Source organism: Palaemon carinicauda, chromosome 21 (genome assembly GCF_036898095.1).
Source record: "Palaemon carinicauda isolate YSFRI2023 chromosome 21, ASM3689809v2, whole genome shotgun sequence".
Taxonomy (NCBI): Eukaryota; Metazoa; Arthropoda; class Malacostraca; order Decapoda; family Palaemonidae; genus Palaemon; species Palaemon carinicauda.
In genome coordinates this window covers 3,349,836-3,372,086 of record NC_090745.1, presented here as the reverse complement: position 1 = coordinate 3,372,086, position 22,251 = coordinate 3,349,836, and the positions used below count along the sequence as shown (strand labels likewise).

Genomic DNA, 22,251 nt, shown 5'->3' with positions numbered 1-22,251 from the left:
CGGAATGGTCACTCGATCTAAAGTCATTTCGGTGGATTCTCTCTCAGGTTCCCGGTCTCCAAGTGGACCTCTTCGCCACGGAATCCAACCACAAATTGAGAGTATATGTGGCTCCCAATCTAGACCCTCAGGCTTACGCCACAGACGCCATGTCACAGAATTGGGACAACTGGGAAAAGATTTATCTCTTTCCCCCGGTGAATCTTTTGCTGAAAGTTCTAGACAAACTGAGATCCTTCAAGGGACAAGTAGCCTTGGTCGCACCCAACTGGCCCAAGAGCAACTGGTATCCTCTCCTGCGGGAGTTGAGACTATACCCTCACCCGATACCCAATCCGGTTCTGTCTCAGATAGTACAAACACGCGTTGTGTACGCTTTCTCAAACATTCAGAGCGCCCTAACTTTATGGACTTTATGAAGTTTGCGGCTATGCATGGTGCCAATATTGATCCTCAAAACACCTTGTTCCTAGAATCGGATAAACGGGATTCCACCATCCGCCAGTATGACTCTGCAGTTAAAAAGTTGGCAAAATTTTTAATAGACTCAGACGTGAACTGTATGAACTTGAACCTTACAGTCACTTTCTTTAGATCTTTATTAGAATCAGGTCTGGCAGCCAATACTATCACCACTATTAAATCGGCTCTGAAAAAGATCTTCCTAGTGGGTTTTAACATAGACTTAACCGACTCTTTGTTAGCTTCAATTCCGAAAGCTTGTGCCAGACTGAAACCGGTTACTCGTCCTACCCCGGTGACCTGGTTCCTTAATGACGTACTCAAATTGGCTTCTGATACCATTAACAGTTCTTGTGATTACATGCCCCTTCTCAGGAAAACACTTTTCCTAGTGAGCTTGGCTTCCGGGGCAAGAATTTCTGAATTGGCAGCCTTGTCGAGAGACCCGGGTCATATTGACTTTCTGCCTTCAGGAGAGGTCCTTCTTTCTCCTAACAAATTCTTTTTGGCTAAGAATGAAGACCCTCAAAACAGATGGACCTCCTGGAAAATTGTTCCCCTCACGCAAGATCCGTCGCTGTGCCCTGTCACTACTCTTAGGTCTTATTTATCCCGGACCTCCTCTAACTCCTCGGGGCCTCTATTCGTTAGAGAACAAGGCGGTACCATTACTATTAAAGGGATCAGGCAACAAATTTTGTATTTTATTAAACAAGCTAACCCTGACTCTTTTCCTCTTGCACATGATATCAGGGCGGTTGCCACCTCGGTGAACTTCTTTCACCACATGAATTTTACAGACCTTTCCAGGTATACAGGGTGGAAATCACCGTCAGTGTTCAAGAAACACTACCTTAAACATTTGGAAGCCCTAAAATTTTCTACAGTAGCCGCAGGGAGCGTAGTTACTCCCGAGTAACTCACAGGTTAATGCCTTGACTCTTTATCTCTCCCTCTTACCTGCCTCATTTATACCCTATTGTATTCGTTGGTCTCGCACCTGAATACTGTTATTATATTTGTAAATTTTATGCTCCTGAGTATCTGTATATATTATCACTCACGGCATTATTATACCTACCTTATTGGATTTATGTTCATATTTAAGATACCCTTATAATTGTTTTTTGGTACTCATCTCTGATTAAAGCATCCTGTATTTCTCTTACGCTTATGTTTTTTCCTTTATTTTGCAAGTTTGGTGACATTTTTCTCTTGTATAGATTCACTGGGCGGCACAGGTTCGAGCCCAGAAAAGGGATTTTGACGTAGGAAAAATCTATTTCTGGGCGAGGGACCTGTGCCGCCCAGTGAACCCTCCCAGCTCCTCTCCCTTGGAGTCCCCAAACTTTGGGTGCTAAGGAGTTGGGTTCTGAGCGGATGCATTGTTAGTAGTACCGAGTGAGGTTGAACGGCTCTCCTCTATTGGGGTTCTCTGTCGTGGATTAATCTAAATAGTGCGGGACCTCTGGAATATACGCCCAATTTTATACCGACACCAATAGGTGAGCGAGCTAGTTAACCTAGCACTCCTTTACATTTTTTCTCTGGTATATTTAGCAGTAAATTACCTAAGAATAAGTGCTAAATGGAGCTTATTCACTGGGCGGCACAGGTCCCTCGCCCAGAAATAGATTTTTCCTACGTCAAAATCCCTTTATTCTTCACAAGTTGGCAAGAAGAGATTATTTTTTTTACTTTTTGGAGTACTAGTAATGTTACTCCAGTAAGTAAATGTGTTTGTGGTAGCTCAAGTCCAGCTGATTATTGTCCAATTCCCATAACTCCCATATTATCTAAAGTTTTTGAATGCATTTTGGCAAAATGTCTTAAATAGGTTTGCTGAAGGTAATCATCTGTTTCCTAGTTTGCAATTTGGGCTTTGTAAAGATTTGGAGCATGTGATGCCCTTCTCAGTCCTGTGCAGAAAAGCCTTGATTGTGGTCAGGAGCTTCATATGATTGACCTTGATTATAGTGCTGCCTTTGACTGTGTTAATCACAAGGCATGTATTTTCAAACTCGAACAGTTTGGAGTGGGTGGCTTTTTACTTAGCATCATTATTGAATTTTTAAGTAATAGAGGTGTTGATGGGTACCATAGCGAGTATCATCATCAACATCTCCTCCTTCGCCTATTGACGCAAAGGGCCTCGGTCAGATTTCGCCAGTCGTCTCGATCTTGAGTTTTCAATTCAATACCTCTTCTCCCATCATCTCTCACCTCATGCTTCATAGTTCTCAGCCATGTAGGCCTGGGTCTTCCAACTCTTCTAGTGCCTTGTGGAGCCCAGTTAGATATTTGGTGAACCAATCTCTCTTGCGGAGTGTAAAGAGCATGCCCAAATCATCAACTTCTACCACTCGCCATAATATTGTCCACATATAGCACTCGAGTAATCTCTTATAGTTTTATTTCTAATCCTGTCCTGTCAGTTAAATCCCAATATTCTTTTGATGGCTTTGTTCTCCAATCTGCTAAATCTGTTGGAGATTGTTTCATTGCCATACCACGACTCATATCCATACAATAACACAGAACTCACTTAACTGCTTTTTATATTTAACTTAAGGCGATTTGATTTCCAAATTTTACTTAACCTAGCCATTGTCTGGTTTGCCCTTTTCAGTCTTTCACTAAATTCCAATTCTAATGACCCTGTATTAAAGATCATTGTTCCCAAATACTTAAATGATTCTACCTCATTAATTCTTTTTAGTGAGTATAGGAATGTGATATTTGGTGTTCTTGACCCATTAATTCCTTCTGAATGTAGATCTGGGGTTACTGAATTCCTTAATAGAGATCTACCTGAAGTTAGTGCATGGTGCAAATTATGGGGCATGAAGTTGAACCCTAACAAAACTCAAAGTTTGATTGTAAGTAGGTCGAGGACAATGGCTCCTCAACATCTGAATCTCGGCATTGAGTTTTTTTTTTTTTAATTCTTTGACTAAAAATTTTAGGTGTGTTTCTTGATAGCAAATTTACTTTTGAGAGAGTCATTCAGTCTGTGTCCCAATAAGCCAATTTTTATTGCAATGAAGAAGAAGGTCTTTTTAAGATTTTGAATCATCAATCTATTCAAAAGCTATTTAATTCTTTCATTCTGCCTTGTTTCGAGTATTGTTCTCCTGTCTGGTTTTCAGCTGCTGAATTTCATCCTAATTTGTTGGACGGGAACTTATGGTATATTAAATTTCTTATTCCTGATCTAGATATTAATCTCTGGTACCGTCATTCAATTAGTTCATTATGCATGTTGCATAAGTTTTTTTTATTTATAATTCTAACCCTCCTTTGCATTCAGATCATCCTGAACAGTGTCATCCTGTTTGTATTACTAGGTATGCAGTTAATTCTAATAGTCAGGCCTTCTCCCTCATGAGACTCAATATTCTAGAAGTTGTAATCCAGCTGTGACCAAGTTGTGCAATGAACTACCTAATCAGGTAGTTGAATTGGTGGAACTTAAAAAGTTCAAACTTGCGAATGTTTTTATGTTGAACAAGCTGACATAAGTCTTTTTATAGTTTATATATGAAAGTCGATTTTAATGTTGTCATTGTTCTAAAAATATTTTATTTTAATTGTTCACTACTTCTCTTGTAGTTTATTAATTTCCTTTCCTCACTTTGCTATTTTTCCCTTTTGGAGCCGTAGGTCTTTTAGCATCCTGCTTTTCCACCTAGGGTTGTAGTTTTACAAGTTATGATAATAATAAACGAATGGGTATTGACCAAAAAGCAACCAGAGGTTAGACTTATTTATACAGTACCCTTTTACAAAACTACTTCAACTCAAGCTTTCATTCCTGGGGGGGGGGAGATACTGTATTGAAATTTAGTGAAAATCTGTAAAATAAGAAGATACAGTAGAAGGAAAATTTTCCATTGAGAAGATTTAGTTTCTTTTTTAATTAAGTTATCAGGATACAGATCCATAAACTTACAAAAAGAACTTTCTTGAATTTCCTCCTCTTAATGTAAGGAAACTAGAGGCTGTAAATCTGATTTATCCTTTTGTTCCTTTTCTTTTGAAAGTTCTAAGGGAAGGTGACCTACTATGGATGTGATACATCTGGGATAGAAGCCATACCCTTATTAGATCCTGATTTTGCATAGATAGGTGTAACTAAAAATTTGAGTATGTTGAACAAATTTATTATTCCATCTGTATATGTAAACAATCTAGGAGAATCGAAGACTTTGGGAGCAGTAACATTTTGCTGCCTTCATTAGAAAGATTATCTATTAATCTTGCAATTAAAAAATGTTCAGAACTAATATGGTAGTATTAAACACATATTTTTGCACTTCGCTATGTTTCTAGAGCTTTACATCAGTAGGAAACTTTTGGTGCGCAAAGTTTGGCACAACAATTTGATAACTAAATCATCTCCTTTGTTCTTTTCAAGTTCTTTCAAAAGGCAAGTTTAAAGTTCCTCCTTTACTCTAAAGAGTGAGAGAGGAACTTACCTTCTTTTAAAGCTGTTAGTTATAAAGGACTAGTCCGTAACAGGTACATCCACTGAATAGCTAACTGCTAATATCTCATCCAAAGGAAGAAGATTAGCAGAAACCGGCATCTTTACTAATTAGGATACAGCCATTGAAGGAGGACTAAGGTCCTGTGAAGTATTTGAATTCTCACTAAAACTATGTTCAATAATTAAAGGAAGTTCTGTTACACATTATTAAAGAGATTCCAGATGTTTTCAGTGTTGTATTCCTAAGCCTGCTGTCTAACAAACCATTAAACTCCGATCTAAGTTACCCTTTGAAATCATCAAGACCGAACCCTTCTATACTTTGAACCTCAAATGACTTCACTTGATTTCATTGAGAAGATTTAGCTTGAAGGGTGTGAGGAGTAGCAAGGAAAAGGAAAGCCTGGTAAAACTGACTGCAAATTAAGATGCTTCTCTTATATTTTATTTAGATTCCCTGTTTCTAGCTCTAATTTCAGATACACGCTACTCTGATAAAGAGCTCCACTCAGAACTACGAATGACTAAGGAGCATGCGAGTCCTCTACACATCATGCATTTTAAATGAGGTCTGCTTATGCCATAGAAGCTTATTCAGTTTGCATTGTCTGCAGAATTTAGGCTTTACAAATTTGGAAAACATAATTCTATTCTTAAAAGGAAGTGATCATTTTACCATTTAAAATTTAAGAAATGAGATGCACTGTCGTGACTTGTGGCTGAAGCTATAACGTAAGAAAGAATGATCAAATTGCGGTGGACTGGAGGCGATGCGTTCAACTCGCTTGTTAGCTTCACTAGTGCCTCTTTTCCACAGGAACAAGTGTTTGACACGTTATGGAAAAGATTTGTATTTTTTTCTTATTTTGGCCTGTCTTTCATTCCTAGAATGAATAAACATAAATTCCAGGTAAGTATTGGAATAATGGATCTTATTTTTTAATTTTCTTTATTGTCTTTTATCTGTATATATTTTTTTAATACAGGAAATTATATTTTACTTGAATAATTGTATACAGTATTTAAGGTGAAGCATAGATAATTATGCTTGATAATCTTTTTTCTTGTTTGTAATATGTTCTTTATATTTTCCTAATTTCATTCAAGGAGTAGGACTTAATTCAAAATTGTGCTCTTGTGATTATCTTTACAACTCTCTATTTTTCACAGCTAAAGAAGCTACACGCACAACATACTATACAGCGGTTGTTCTGGTTGGTGTGGGTGTCACTGGACTTCTAGCATATTCCATTTTTAAGGAACTTCTGTCATCTTTTTCTCCACAGGTAACAGTTCTTTTAATATTGTATGAAAAGATGTAATGGTTTTCTTTCAAGCTCATCCAGTTACATTGTGATTTTTTCCTGATGCTAAGGTATAGCTAGGTTCAGTAGATACAGTCTGGGTTTTTTTTTTTTTTTTTTTTTTTTAATATAATACACTTCTGGAGGAGTATTTCAAAGAAATAAAAAGAAGAGGAAAAATCTGCTTTATGAAGAAGTGAAGTTAAAATTTACTAGGAAATGCACAAATATAAAAGTTGTGCTTAAATGTAAGTTAGGTTAGATCAGAAAGAAGAATAATTCTTGACCTATCTCGTCTCAACAAACATATGAGATGCGATGCATTCAAGATGATGTCTTCTACAAATGTCTGCCAGTTATTACACCTATGGGGTTGGATTGGATCTGTATTATATTGTAGGTCTCATAAGATGCTTAATGGCACGTCCCTATAGTCCGCCATTTTTTTACTTTTCCTAGGGTTTGGATCAGGGGGATTTCATACAGGTTCAGGGTGATGCCCTTCTGCCACAGTATAGCTCCAAGGGTGTTCACAAAGCTAGCATAGTCAGTGATCAAACTTCTTCGGTTTCAAGGAGCTCGGAACATTGGCTAGTCTAGGCAGAAATGAGAAAACTATGCCTCACAAACACAAATTGGGTCCTGCAAGTTCTTGTTGACTTAGGCTTCTTGTTCAATTGGAAAAAAAAAACTAGACTAGTCCCAGAAAGGATATGCCAATGGCTAGGCTGCACTGGAACACATTAAAACCCATATTAAGTCTCCCAAAGATATTTCTGTAAAGAATCCTTCACAGGGTCAATTGTTTTCTTTGGAGTAGTTTCTTGTCTAAGCGCCAGCTGGAAAAGATCTTGGACTACCTTCAGTTTGCTTCAATAGTGAACCCAGTTCTGGAGACCAGATTGAAATACCCAAATTAGGTGTGGAGGAGAACAGCTGAGAGGGGATTTAGAGACAAACGATCCAAGTTACCCAGTAGCTGCAAAAGAATCCTTAGACAGTGGACCTCATCAAAGTTCCTCTCCATGTCAGCATCTTTGGTCCTTCCCCCAGTATCCATTCATATAGATGTGTTCAAGTTGGTCAGGGGAGGTAGCTCAGAAGAGACGAATGTGTATGGGAAATGGTCCTTGTGGTTTGCAGCATTTCACATAAATGTGTTGGAACTGATAGTAGTTTCCTTGATGCTGAAGTACCTCGATCTGAGAAGAAACTCTGATAAAAATTTTCATAGACAACTAAGTGACAATGTTTTATTTCAGGAGGGGAGGATACTGCTCAAGAATTCTCAATGCAGTGATTCTCCTAATTTTGAAGGTCCTTTAGGAGAGGGATCTATTTGTATATGTGATCTACCTTTCATGTTCCCTCATTGTGGTAGCAGACTCCCTGGGGACAGAATGGACCTTGAAATAGGCTAGTTCCAGGACATCCTTGAGATTATCTAGGATTTCCAAGTGGCCTTGTTTGCAACAAGAAAGATTCCCAAACTTCCCCTTTAGTTTTGAATGTGGATCAGGCAGTTAGTTGCAAGAGATTCCCAAATCTTGGACTTGAACAAACGGTCCTCTTATTTATTTGTTTCTTCTGAGTATGATTTCAAAAGTCTTGAAGATCCTTCCAGAATTTTTGGGGTCAGAGCTGGTGGTGGTGCCACAGTGGCCTAACAGCCCATGGTTTCTACTACCTCTGTGTTAGAGACTGAAGGCACATCCTCTTCAATCAGCATGGCAGTATGAAAAAGTATTGAATCAGAATATTACTGCTTCCTCTTTTAGGACTCAGAAGCTATATGCTTAGATTTTTTTCCCATATTTACAGAGAAGAATTTTCAGCATATTATGTGATATAGCCTAAAAGATGTAGAGGTCTTCCTCCATCAAATAATACCAGTTGGAATGGATAGTATGAGAGACCTTCCTTAGCAACAGGTCCCCACGCTAGATAACCCTGAATTTCTTGCTAGTTCACCTCTTTGAAGAAAGAAAACTTAAGCCACCAACAATCTTATCATACAAATCTGCCTTAACAGAACCTCTCAAACAAACTTTTAACTTGGAATTAGACTGACATGCTCCCCTAGATCACACAGAAGGCTATTTTTCTAGTAGCTTTGAATTGAGCTAGATCCAGCAAGTTTGCAACATTGTAGAGAACAGGATTTCCTCTTCGTCACTCCTGGCCTCCTATTTTTAACCAAAAATAAAAAGCCTATGCGTAGGCGGAATCCTCGGAATCCTCTTTATATCACAGCTTTATAGTTGGGGTATGGCAACCTCTGTCCTGTATTTATCCTACAGGCATACCTGCATAGTTCCACATCTTCAGATGGTAGTTTATTTCAAAATTCCCTGACCAACAAGCCCCTTTCTATAGGGACTATCCATATTCTGTAGACCTCCCTCATCATAAAAAAAAGATCCTCTCTCCATCGCTTAAACCCACGGTGTGAGAAAAAATGCTGCTGCTTTGGAATTTTTTGCTAATGCATAATTTTAGAACATCCAGAGATTTATGGTCCCTCGGCAGAACCACCATGGTGGGGATGTAGCTTTCACGCCTTTGATCTTTTGAGGCAAGTATCAAACTATTTTGTGCTCACTCAGGTACCCTTGAGTTAAGTGTTTGCTTGGTTGGAGATGGTTGTCCATTATGGTGTATGAGTCAATTTTAATGTTTCTCTGGTACAAGTTTTTGGAGGCCACACAGCACATAAACCCAAAAAGGGATTTTTGATGAAGGAAACCCCTATTTTTGTGGAGGTTCACTGTGGTCTGCAAGAGCTCCCACTCCTCCCTAGCCTTGTGTAGGTGTTAGAGAGACATGTGAGCCTGACTGTTAATATGAAAGATGGTACTGTAGTTGAGTGCATAAAGCTCCCAGGTATTAGTTTCCATTGATAATGTGTCATTGGATATCCAAATTCTATAGAGCCTGAATCTGTGTCTCTCTTATACTCACTGAATCCTTACAATGAACATTGATACACTGGCTCTGCAGCATGGAAAATAATATTTTTTCTGGCCTGTTTTCTTGTTGTGTTGGATTCCCTGTTCTAACCTTCCACAGGAAAGCTGTTGGAGACCACACAAAACCAAAAATAGGATTTTTTCTTTGTGTAAACTCCTTTTACTCCTAACAAAATGGCTATGTGGAATAATGAATCAGAAAACAATGAATTGAAAATAAATTGGGCTAATTGTTTCTCCATGGGAATCAGCAGACCCACAAAGACAAAAGAACAGAAGTCATTTTAGCAAGATTTTGTATTGGTCATATGAGATAACCTATGGGGTTTTAATGTGCTCAACTCCTGAGATACCGGGGTTCTCAAGTGCAGTGAGTGTGACATGATTTTAACCATGAGACATATTTTACATATGCAGTCTTTAGAAGAAAAAATTTTGTGAGTATGAAAACTTTTGACATTTATCTGATATCGAGTTTACCTCTTTTTAAGATTACAGTACAGTAAAACATTTTTAAAAAGCAAAGGTTTAAATCAAATTTAAATTTCTATTTATAGCAGAATTTCATCTACATGAATGCAAACCATCATCCTTTAATATGACTTCAGCAAAGGCTGGAACTGATGTTGAAATTTAACGAGTTAACTACTGACAGGGTGAGGGGAAGCCCCGCTCACCTTTCATCCGGTGGACACTCACTTTTGACTTAGGCTGCAAGCAGTGAAGCTGTACTCTTGTTGTCTTTCTAGTTTTGGCCATTTTAATAATTTGCATTCTCATTTTAAAAAGGGATAAGTGTGCGGACAGATGTCATGATGGGAGCCCAGATTAAAGGAAGAGTACAAGGATAAGACGACTCCGGATGAACCGTAAATTTGTAACAGATTTCTCTGCTAACCTGCCTTTTAACCTTTTCCTCCTTGTTCCTATTGTGGGTGACATTACTGTATGCTGTCATCTCTTACTAGGTGTAAATTTATGGAGACTCGATGAAAAAATTAACTGAAGAAAGTGGGTCTTCCTTGGTTATCACTGGTGCTTAGTTGGTGGGAGGAGGTTTTGCTGCCCCTGGCTGTTTTAAGGGGAAAGGCACCAGCCTTCTTCAGCCCATAAGGTGTTTTCCTAACCTGCTTCCCCCATGGAGGCTCTAGTGGTTAGAACCTTATGGGGAAATTGATTGGGGTTTGGAGACCTCTCACTTAACACATTTCTCTATTGGAATCCATTCATCATGGAGATGGCATGCACCATCAGATCTACCATCAGAGTGGAAGACTTCATGGTTTTGTTGGACCTGAAGTTCACATATTTGCAGGTAATCATTCTTCAGTTCAACAGGTAGTAGGTTGGCCAGGGCACCAGCCACCCGTTGAAATACTACCCCTAGAGAGTTATGGGGTCCTTTAACTGGCCAGACAGTACTAGATAGGATCCTTTTCTCTGGTTATGGTTCATTTTCCCTTTGCTTACACATACACCGAATAGTCTGGCCTATTATTATTATTGTTATTATTATTATTATTATTATTATTATTATTATTATTACTATTATTACTGTACTAGCCTAGCTACAACACTAGTTGGAGAAGCATGATGCTATAAGCCCAAGGGCTCCAATAAGGAAAAATAGCCCAGTGAGGAAAGGAAATAAGGAAATAAATAAATGATGAGAATGAATTAACAATATATCATTCTAAAAACAGTAACAACGTCAAAACAGATATGTCCTATATAAACTATTAACAACGTCAAAAGGAGATATGTCATATATAAACTCTAAAAAGACTCATGTCAGCCTGGTCAACATAAAAACATTTACTCCAACTTTGAACTTTTGAAGTTCTACTGATTCAACCACTCGATTAGGAAGATCATTCCACAACTTTGTGACAGTTGGAATAAAACTTCTAGAATACTGCGTAGTATTGATGGAGAAGGCTTGGCTATTAGAATTAACTGCTTGCCTAGTATTACGAACAGGATAGAATTATCCAGGGAGATCTGAATGTAAAGGATGGTCAGAGTTATGAAAAATCTTTACATGCATAATGAACTAATTGAACGACGGTGCCAAAGATTAATATCTACATATTCTCTTCTCTTCTCATACACCTGACAACAATGACATTATCAAAGAATTCTTTTTCTCTCACTAGGTTAACTACTGCAATGTAATCGTGCAGTGGCCACTTTCCTCTTAGTAAGGGTAGAAGAGACTCTAGCTATGGTAAACAGCTCTTCTAGGAGGACACTCCAAAATCAAACCATTGTTCTCTGGTCTTGGTTAGTGTCATAGCCTCTGTACCATGGTTTTCCACTGTCTTGGGTTATAGTTCTCTTGCTTGAGGGTACACTCGGGCACACTATTCTATCTAATTTCTCTTCCTCTTGTTTTGTTAAAATGTTTATAGTTTATGTATGAAAATATATTTTAATATTGTTACTATTCTTAAAATATTTTATTTTTCCTTGTTTCCTTTCCTCACTGGGCTATTTTCCCTGTTGGAGCCCCTGGGCTTATAGCATCCTGCTTTTCCAACTAGGGTCGTAGCCTTGCAAGTAACATTAATAATAATAACAGAAAGTACCTTCATTCCATCCTCAAGGGAGTAGTGTACTCGTTCAAATCCTTGTACTTTAAACTATCAACACTTCCCCAAGTATTCACACGGGTGGTCATGCTGGTCTCAGCTTGGGTCCACTTTAATGGGATATGCCTTTGGAAGTATCTCGATGACTGGCTAATCCTGACCACTTTCAGCTGGCAGTTACTTCAGGATCAAGAAAGGCTGCTTTCCTATGGCCTCGATCTGATGATTGGGGTCAACAGGGAAAGCAGTCCTTAATGCTCAACCAGAGGATGAAGTACTTAGGCATGCTGATAGACACCAAGTGTCTTTCTATCAGATGAATTTAACAACAGGCTCGGGAAGAGCTTTCAGCTTTACAGTGACAATATCTGTTGGGACATCTTGTTGGAGAAACTCACTCTGCAGGAGTGTCTCCACCAGCAGTTGGTTCATTGCTGTTTGAAGAGTCACAAATCAACAGCCAGGGATCTCCTCACAGGAACAAAGGTACAAGATGACCTTTCCTGTTGGGTGAACATTGGAATGTCACGTAAACTCCCCCCTCTAGAGATACTGCTGTTTGCAGACAATCCAAGCATGATTAGTGCCATAGCCTCTGTACCATGGTCTTCCAATGTCTTGGGTTAGTTCTCTTGCTTGAGGGTGTACTCAGGCACACTATTCAATCTTATTTCTTTTCCTCTTGTTTTGTTAAAAGTTTTTTAGTTTACATAGATATTTATTTTAATGTTGTTATTCTTCTTAAAATATTTAATTTTTCCTTGTTTCCTTTCCTGGCTGGGCTATTTTCCCTGTTAGAGCCCCTGGGCTTATAGCACTCTGCTTTTTCAACTAGGGTTGTAGCTTAGCAAGTAATAGTAATAATTATGAATGGGGCACACACTCAAGAGAAAGCAAGTGCCTTACATGTGGGGTCCAAGAAAGTACTTGTGTATCAGCTGGTTGGGAAACATGAGCAGTGTTCTTAGCACTGTAGGCTTTTCCAACCAGAATTGATGAAGCACTATGTAGTGTTAATGAGTGATGACGCTACAGTCGTGCCTAATGTCAATAAGCAAAAAGAACACTGCTTCACACAATCTATGTGAGAAAACAAAGCAGGTGCACATCTGGGCAGAGGACAATGCTGTAGATCTGTCAACCAGGTACATTTCATGAAAGAGATATTTACTAGCAGACATTCTCAGATACCAGGGGCAGGTTGTAAGATTGAAGGTGTCCCTACATCCTTGCCTACTGGAAATTCTGCAAAGCCTCTTTAGTAATGCTTACAGCAATTATGTCACTACCCCTTAAAGGAGCATGGTGATGTGGACATTGATTTGGGAGCCCAAATATATACTGTAATGCTTTTGAAAGAACTGGTTTTATTTGAAATGCATATATTAGGATTCACAAAATACCTTTAGCCATTTGCAATTTGAAATCATTATGGTGTCATACCGATAAAATTTGAAACAAAATTTGTGTGATGAATTATCCTTTAGAATTGAAAATTTTTCTATAACTTGATCTGCAAAATAATTATTTATAATTCAATACAGTATGTGATGATAGTGATAAAACTTCAGTTAGCAGTTGATATGCACTGTAAGAATAGATAGTAAAGTACTGTACAGTACAGTCTAAACTCTAGATGAGTAAGCATTTTCAATAAAAGCTGCTCTTGGTCAACAATAGTGTTAAAAATGGATATTTCATAATTTTGAGAAATTGTTTGTCTTGTGGAATGTATATGACTTAGTTATTTTTATTTTGTATTTTTCTTTTATTTTAGACTGTGTATACTGCAGCAGTTGAAAAATGCTCGACACATCCAAGAGTAATAGATTTTCTTGGCGATTCGGTGAAATGTTACGGTGAGGAAAGTAGGAGAGGTCGTAGACAGCACGTCAGGTAAGGCTCTAAATCTTCATCTATATGAATACCTAAAGGTTTGTAGTACTGCATATTACAAAGGAAAATTTCATAATTGGCACATAGAGAACATGGTATTCGCCCAACGTAGAATAAAATTGTAACCAAACTACTTTTGGTGAATGTTATGCAGAACATAATACAGTACTGTTAAGTCGATTATAATTTAAATTTTTATTCTTTGGCTGATAGTCTTACTTTTCAGTTTTAAATAAACATTCATATCCACCTCACAGAGTAGGCATACTTATGATGCTGCTACTGGCTAAACTGTGTTAAAAATCCCCCACTGTAGGATGTAAACCAAATATTACATGCTTTCTGCTCTTTTGCGCTAGTTTTTTATGCATTTTTTTTTCTGTTTTTTTTTCTAACTACTCTTGGTCACCAAACTGAGCATATTTTCTTATTTTTAGCTTCACATTAATAACATTTCATCTGCTCTTTTTGTATATGTTCCTACATGGATACAAATCTCTGTCCTTCAGGCAGAGCAGGATTTCAGCGAAGCTGGAAACTCTCCTGCTAAAATTATAACAAGGTGTCGGTAGTTACTTGTTAGTGGCGAGGAAGCTTTGGCCACCTTGCCAGCTCACTAAGTAGCCACTTTGATTTAAGCCACCAATGCGTAAGGACATACTCTTGGCACCTTAACTTAAACTTGGCTGATTCAATTTTGTTTTGTTGTTCAGGCTTACTTTTGAAGTGTGTGAGTGGTGGAGAAAGCAAACATAGACATGCAGACCCAGCTTTGATTACCGTTTGTAGTTGCTGAGCCTTCTTAAGCAGGTTTAAGTTTGATCCCCATTCTTTGTGTCCAACCTACAGGGGTTTTGATTACTCGCAATGTGGGGAGTGGTCACCGTCCCAGTGGCAGGCATATGGCAGGAGAAGGAAGAAGTTCAAGCATGATTCTTCTCCTTCTGGGTCTTCCTTGAAGTCTAGAAAGTTGGCATTTCCCCTTTGGCCTCTTCTCTTGCTGGTGTGATGAAGGGCGATGGTCTTAACCTAACCTCAGGTCAACCTCGGGATGGGGAAGCCTAGAGAAATAGGTGGACTTCCTTCTCAGAACAAGTCCTTCAAATTGGTTTCAGATGTTGATCCTGGGGACAATGTCCTGAGGGTATTATGGCCCTTTATATATTTGTAAGGTACTTCTTCCATGAAGAGACTGCTGTTAACTCTTGCTGGCTTGCAAAGAGGGTTTACCATTCTAGTTGCACCTGCAGGCACCACCATTGTGTGTTATAGGACCTTGATGCCCATGCATGGCCTTCTTCAGGACTTAGAAAGGATTTCCTCCCCTCTATAAAAAGTTACAAGGAGGATTTTGGGGCTCTCCCAGGGATCCTTCATCACCTGAATGGAAAGACGGAAACTGATATTTCCTGCTTGAAGCTAGAAGCACCTATTTAGCAAACCATTGTGCAAGCTTACTCTTTTGGGTATTCCTCCCCTGTTTGCACCTACTAGTGCCCACGAGAGCTTGCTTATAAAGAACATTCACATGATTATGGTTTTTCTCCTGTTAGGTAGTAGGTTAGCCAAGGCACCAGCTTAATCCGTTGACTGACCAAATATTACCATGTTGGAACCCTCTCTGGTTACGGATACTTTTTACTTTACCTACTTATACACCAAATAGTTTGGCCTATTCTATACACATTCTCCTCTTTCCTCAAACACCTAATAACACTAAGATAAACAAAAAATTTGTCTTCACTCCAGGGGTTAACTACTGTATTGCACTGTAATTGTTCATTGGCTACTTTCCTTTCTGTAAGGTTAGAAGAGACTGCTTAGCTATGCATATGGTAAGCAGCTCTTCTAGGAGGACACTCCAAAATCGAACCATTGTTATCTAGTCTTGGGTAGTGCCATAGTCTCTGTACCATGGTTTTCCACTGTCTTGGGTTACAGATGTTTGCTTGAGGCACACTATTGTATGTTTCCTTATTTTCTTACTTCACAAAGAAATTTTCTTTTTTAGAGTACTTGTGATTGTAGGATCTTACTTCTGCAAATAAGCTTTGTAGGTTAGTTAGCACTAATAATGATATTATCATTATTATTAATAGTACCATGCACGTCTTGGTGTGTCAGCGCGCGAAAGATTACAAGTATTGTGAGTGTCACCCATACACCTCATCGAAGACAAAATCTGATGAATGGGATCCTGCCTATACTCGTGCACGTCTGAGTTTGAACAGTTGCATGTTCATAAACTCCCATGAGAGCTCACATGTATTGAACAAGTGTAAGACACTCTTTCTTTTGTCACTGGGTGCTCCTTGGCACGCACAGGACTTGAGCATTCTGTGTCTCACTAGCGCTCTGCTTCTAACTGCCTATACACTCTTGTATCGGCAGATGACAATAAAGCAATACCTTGCACTCTTTCATCTTGGGTTCACTAAGGGAAACGGATGCCTGAATATTGGAAGTTATTTGAGGATGTTCGTGTGTTTATAGATCCTGAAGCGTACTGATGACAATGCAATATCGCTACCGTTAGGGACAAGATGATATCCCCCTTGAACCACCACAGGTTTCAAGACCAGCACTTTGCTAGTAATTAGTGCTTTGGGACAGAGGCCTATAGGGCCTCTCCTATTGAGCTCCAGTCCCCTGGTGAGTCCTCCAACCTGAAAGGACACAACCAAAAAATAGGCATGATTGCACTGAAGAGAGTCCTCCCCATTACCTTTGGGCTTAGGCTCTTTGAAACTGCTGATGGATAGTAGCACAGGATGTGGCTCTGCCACCCAAGGATAGCACAGCTACCAAGTCGAGATGAAGAATGATAACTCTAGGGAAGGGGAACCTGTCCAATACCACCCATGTTTAGATTTTGGTCAAGAAAGATGTTCATTCAGATGGCAGCAGCCATCTCCCAAGCACAGTGACAAGTCATACTGCCAGATAGGATTCGATTGATATTGGCCTCCTCGGTACCAGGTTTACGTCCCAAATCCAGTTTCTTGAAAGTTTTATTCCTGATAAGACAAGTCAATGGACTGGGAGAACCAATCAAGGCTGGGAAGGAACTCTTCACTCAAAAGATGGTGCAATCTGAAGGCTGAGTCCTCTTTATTAGTGAAATACTGTGCATATCAGTCCTCACTGGACAGAGAAGCGAATCATCCTGATGTGATTTTAAAGTGGGACTTTTGGGTGGTCTGCAGAGTGCTAAACCTTCTCTGGGTACCTTGGTCCCAGTTGGCCAAAGAAGTAATCAAGACTGGAGAATCTCGGGCCACAGGCTGCGGAAATTCCTTAAAGGAGAGCTGGTTCTCATACATCTTGCCTCCCCCCACTTCAAGAAAAATTTGTTTGATGCAACCGAAGATGCCGACCATTCTTCTCTGCTAGTGGAGGTAGTTATCAACCTTAACTTCGGGTATGTTGACAGAGGGATTAGCATATTGAAGATCTTTTCAGCTGAAGACTTGGCAATCATGGAGGCTACAGCCATGTCTACCCTTTAGGCAACATCCTGGATATAGATCATTGATGGGGGAACACTAGCCTACTTTTCCACAATTAAGGATCTGTCGGATGCTTAGAAGAGGAAACGGTTTAACGACCTGGTGTTCTCTGGGTTAAAGGTAGTGATGTTCACACACCAGATGACAAACAAATATACAAACTGGGTTCTTAAGCAGAAGGATGCTGTAGCCTCCCTCCAAGTTTGCGAACAGTATGGGAGACATTGATGGAACAGTTTAGAAGTACAGAAGGTTCAGTCAGGATTCTTTCTCCCTTCAAGAACACAACAACAACAACCCTTAAGGTGACAACAATGGCTTTAAGATCCACCCGCAACTCAAAAGGCAAGGAGTGGGTCGAAAGTGACAGTTCTTACTGCCTCCTCTTCTTTTAGAACTTTGGACGTTGCTCCTCCTTTTCCTTCTTGTGTCATCCAGAAGAGAAGAGGAAGAAGTATTAGTGGAGCCAAATATCCCTTTCCTCCAGCTTGTTGGGGGATGCCCAACTAGTCAGTGGGCTTGGTAGCAGTACCACATCATGGAAGAGTGAATGTGGATGTCCTTCGTCATGGCTACTGCATCCCATTCACTGACTGCTCCTCCCGTCACTCTCACTGAAGTTGCAAAGGGGTCATTGTCCTAGCATACGAATTAACAGAAAGACCAAATTTTGTTAAGAGGTCCAAAAGATACTGGACAAGGGCACCCGACAAGGTTTTATCAGCATGTTTTTTTTTTTTTTTTTTTTTTTTTTTTTTTTTTTTTTTTTTTTTTTTTTTTTTTTTTTTTTTTTTTTTGGTGTGTGTGTGTGTGTTTGGTGTGTGTGTGTGTGTGTGTGTGTGGAAAAGTCTTCTATTGGTTGGGGGTCCTATGATTGACCTCTCCATTCTGAAGAGGTTTTTCCAACAAGCTCCTTTCAAGATGGGGATGAGGAGCATAGTAAGACAAATAATTGGGATGAACTTCATGATATTGATGGATATGATATATGTGTACTTTCAGATCCCTGTCCATCATTCATTGTGAAAGTTCCTGTGGTATTCCGTTATCGGCAAAGTATACCCATTAAAAGTTCTGTTCTTTGGAATGGCGATCACATCTCAAGCATATTCATGAGAGTCTTTACGCTAGTCTTGTGGTAGGCACACGCCAATGGGATCAGGTTATTGATGTACCTGGATAATTGGTTGGTCCTTCGGGAGTCGCAACAGGCAACTCGTTCAACATTAAGACAGTTGTCTCGCTTTTTTCCACGATCTGAGGTTCATGGTAAATTGTAAGTCCAGCTGATTACTGTATACACCTAGGAATGAACACAGATGTGGTGGTAGGAAAGGTGTTCCTTTCAGATGACAAGATTGCCAGATTCAGGAGGATGGCTCATCCATTCCTCCATCACCAGCATCTTCCAGGCTGACGATGGCAACAATTGGAGGGTTATTTTTCTTTCTTGTAAAAACTTGGTTGCACTCATATTCTCTCCAGTGGTGCCTCAAGAGACATTGGAACTAGAGCAGCAATTCTCTATACCATGCAGTTCCTGTAGATCAGGAGGTAAGATCCATACTTCCACTGGTGACTAGAGAACAAGAACCGCAGGAAAGGGGCCCATATAGAATACTCTCCTTAGATGTCGTAAAGGAAGGTTGGGGAGCCCGTCTAAATTGATTGGTGGCAGGCCCAGGCCCAGGTAGAGAAGAATTGGCACATGAACCTTTTGGAAATGAAGGCAGCTCTCATTTCAACAGTACTTGGTAGTATTGATGAGGGAAAACACTAATGTAATACATTGCAACCAAGGAGTTACCGTACTGCTTCTCTGCACCTAAATTGCAACGTTAGTGGTCCCTTCATCCTCAAGTAGCGAGGAATATTTTGATTCTATGGGGTTCACCAGTGATTAACCTGTTTGCTACAATGGTGAACAAAAAGCTACCAGTGTAATGTTCACTGGTTCCGGATGAGGCAGCGGTATTGGAAAACTAACAACACCCCTGGTAGATGTTTATTCCTTTCTGCTAATCAACAGGGTATGGTCAACCCTAAGCCTCGGGATGACGGTGGCACCCAGGTGGCTGCAAGCAGGCTCCATGGCAGGTGTCCCAATAGCTCAACCTTCTGTATCAACTCCTACAGACATACCATGACTCGGTGACATCCCTGTTGCTAAACCGGTCGAGGTAGAGTGAGAGGCTTTTTCCAACTGCACAGTTGTTGTCTAGGTACCTCTGTGTGTGCAGTGTTTTGCAGTAGATGTTGTCGAAGGGGTATTTCTCCTCTTGGAGCCTCTATTTCGTAAATTGTGGACTTCCTCGTTTTCCTGCGGAGAAAAATTCCTTTCAGTCGCGGTGTTAAAAGGTTTTTTGCTCAGCCTTCAGCCATGTCTTTAAACTAACTAAAAGTAGTAGACCTTTGCTATGTGGGAAGTATCAATAGTAATGAGGAGTTATGACCAGTCCTGCCTGCCCCAGGATATCAAATCACTTGCTTGGAATGTAACTAAGGTTCTCAGGTCCCTAAAAAGGTCTCCCCAACGTTTACTATGGAGTTTTTGTTTGCTTTGGCTTCGACCAAATGTGTAGGAGAACTACGCTGCTGCTTATTTGTTTACCCATTCTGAGCATTGGTGGCAGCAAACTCTTCATTATCTTCTTCCCCAAGGAAAGTGACAAAAAGTCCTAATGATTTTCTTCTTGCCCCCTATTAGTGGGTTCCAAAGTACTACAGTACTTCAAAAAGACCTAGGACTTATTCATTAGCTCAGTAAGATTAAAGATTTAAAATACCATCTCTTTCTGCCTTTGAGAGGTCATTAGAAGATTGGTAGCCTCAGAACAAGGTAAGCCGAAAGGACTTGTGACACAGGCACTAGCTCATGAGGTCATAGAAGGGGGTAGCAATTCTTGCTTTATAGAAAAGCTTATCAGTGGGTCAGGTTTCTGGACCACCTCTTAGACCACCTTGGAGCCTTCTACTTACATAATGCACCCACAAGTCACTCCTTTACCATAGGATTTGTGGCAATGTCACAACTAGTAGTTTAGCAAACCTAGCTCCCTCCCAAGACAATAAGCAATGCACCCAAGCGTGTTGAACCGTCGGTTGAGGTTGAGAGTGAGATTGTTGGGCCTTTCTTCTTCTTCCTTCCCCATCCTTGGAGTGCAGTAGTTGCACCATTGTGTTGCAGGTACACTTCACTAATGAGGATACTTTATATTTCAAGAGAAATAAATAGAAGTGTTCATTATCCCATCATTCTGCCGAAGGGAAGGATGGATAATGTAGACCCAGATACTGTCAGTAGAGATTATATGATAGTCTAAAAATAAGGCCATAGGAAGTGTAGGATTGGAGTCATTAGCTCCCAAAAGATCCGAGTGCTTTTAGCCATATGGGATTTTACTCTGCAAGTTTTGTGATATTTTCAAGGTTTTGTATTCGTGTAGGAACAGGAACAAAACTCAGTTAAATTAGTCGTTTGTGTTTTTCTTAACTAAGGTATCCAAATATCCACCTCATGCGCCGTAGGTGAAAGCAGGCCTGCTCTCCCATCACCTTCCAGTAACTACCAACACCTTGTTTTAATTTAAAGATTAGTTTTCCAGCTTTGTAGAAATCATATTCCTAAGAACTCAGGTTTTTATAGTTAGGAAAAATGCAAATTAGTATTGAAATTTGATTACTTTACATATACTGTCTAATTTACCATAGCTTCTTGAAGCAACTATAGTGGATTATTTCTGCATCAAAATCTGGGTTAAGGCTTTAAGCATTATGAGGTTGCTAATCGTAAAACCTCTACTAATTTTGATGACCTTTGTGTGAAATTACGTAGTGTTATACTGTACTAAGTTGGGTTTGCCTCAACTGATGCTGCAGAATTCTCTGTGTGTGGAATGATGGTCATTAAAGTGGCTTTTAGATAATGGCCCTATCACTGATGTGTGTAGGGAAATGCCAATCTCAAGTTCAACGCAAAACCCAAGACTCCCAAAAAATGTTGATACTGTAAACCATTAAATTTACCGTAAGCCAATAAACTTAGGGTCCATGTATAAGGTCTAGGATAAGCCTATCAAATGCACACAAAAACTTGTATTTTAGAAATAGGCCATGTACTATTGTTTAAATTTAAATTTGGTGTAATTAATAGAAAAAAAAATGGCATTTGTTAAAAGACTAAGTTTAAGGAAAAGAGTTAGCAATAGTACTTTTGTGAGGATATTCATGATAGTTTTTATAAATAGCTTATGGAAGTACTTTGCAGCATGACTATAAACTGCATGTTCAACATCACACAGTACAAAAAATTATTGTGAAATGTAGAAGACAGAAAGACAACTAAGCCAATGACACATATATTGCATCAGCAAGATAAAAATGTGCTTCAAACAAAAAATTTATTGCAACAATTCTTTAGTCATCGACTAATCACAGCTTCACCCATGCAAAAGAACATTCGCAATCTTACGGTTGTATCACCCTATCTTTTTACAAAGTACTTATTTTATTAATGTAGGCAATACAGTGCCAAACAGACAGTGTCTGGTGCTGCTAACTACCAAAATTCATTTTTTTTCCTATGTTGTAAAAATGTTGACTAATCCAAAAATATTTGAAATACTGTATGTCCAATTATTTTAATTTACTGGTGGTAGTTGTGCAAAATAAAGTTACTTTGCCCTTTTCACACTTAATAATTATAGAAAATAAGCAAAGGATGTGTCCCTTAATAGAATTTTGGATGTCATGACAATGAAAGCTAACAATTTGCTGAGAATGTTTAAGTGTGTTTGACCTTCAGTTGTTTTCAGTTGCAAAAAAAGGGTTTTTTAACCAAATTTAAATATGTTTTATTTCAATCTATGTTAGTCGTTCATGGAGCTCCGGGGGTGGGGGGGGGGGGTTTACATTCAGACACACTTTGCTCTTGATTTATTTATTGATGTGTTTTGTACAAGCCAATTTTGTACAATTTTGATTATTGCTTTTCAAAATACATTGTGTATTCACATCTGCTCTAAAAGGTTC

At 39.3% G+C, this 22,251-nt stretch overlaps 3 protein-coding genes across 4 annotated transcripts in view; all 3 read left to right on the top strand.

Annotated features, from left to right (window-relative positions):
• LOC137615157 (phospholipid-transporting ATPase ABCA3-like) overlaps positions 1–22,251 on the top strand; it is a 503,547-nt gene that overhangs the window by 79,903 nt on the left and 401,393 nt on the right. The gene's annotated exons all lie outside the window — the stretch shown is intronic.
• Positions 1–22,251, top strand: part of LOC137615159 (transient receptor potential channel pyrexia-like) — a 495,727-nt gene that overhangs the window by 431,866 nt on the left and 41,610 nt on the right.
• The window catches only part of LOC137615151 (mitochondrial import inner membrane translocase subunit Tim21), a 98,846-nt gene that overhangs the window by 57,449 nt on the left and 19,146 nt on the right, over positions 1–22,251 (top strand). Inside the window, exons 3-4 of the mRNA XM_068344784.1 lie at positions 6,122–6,237; positions 13,593–13,711. Of these exons, the coding sequence (XP_068200885.1) occupies positions 6,122–6,237; positions 13,593–13,711 (235 nt within the window). The remainder of the gene's footprint in view (positions 1–6,121; positions 6,238–13,592; positions 13,712–22,251) is intronic.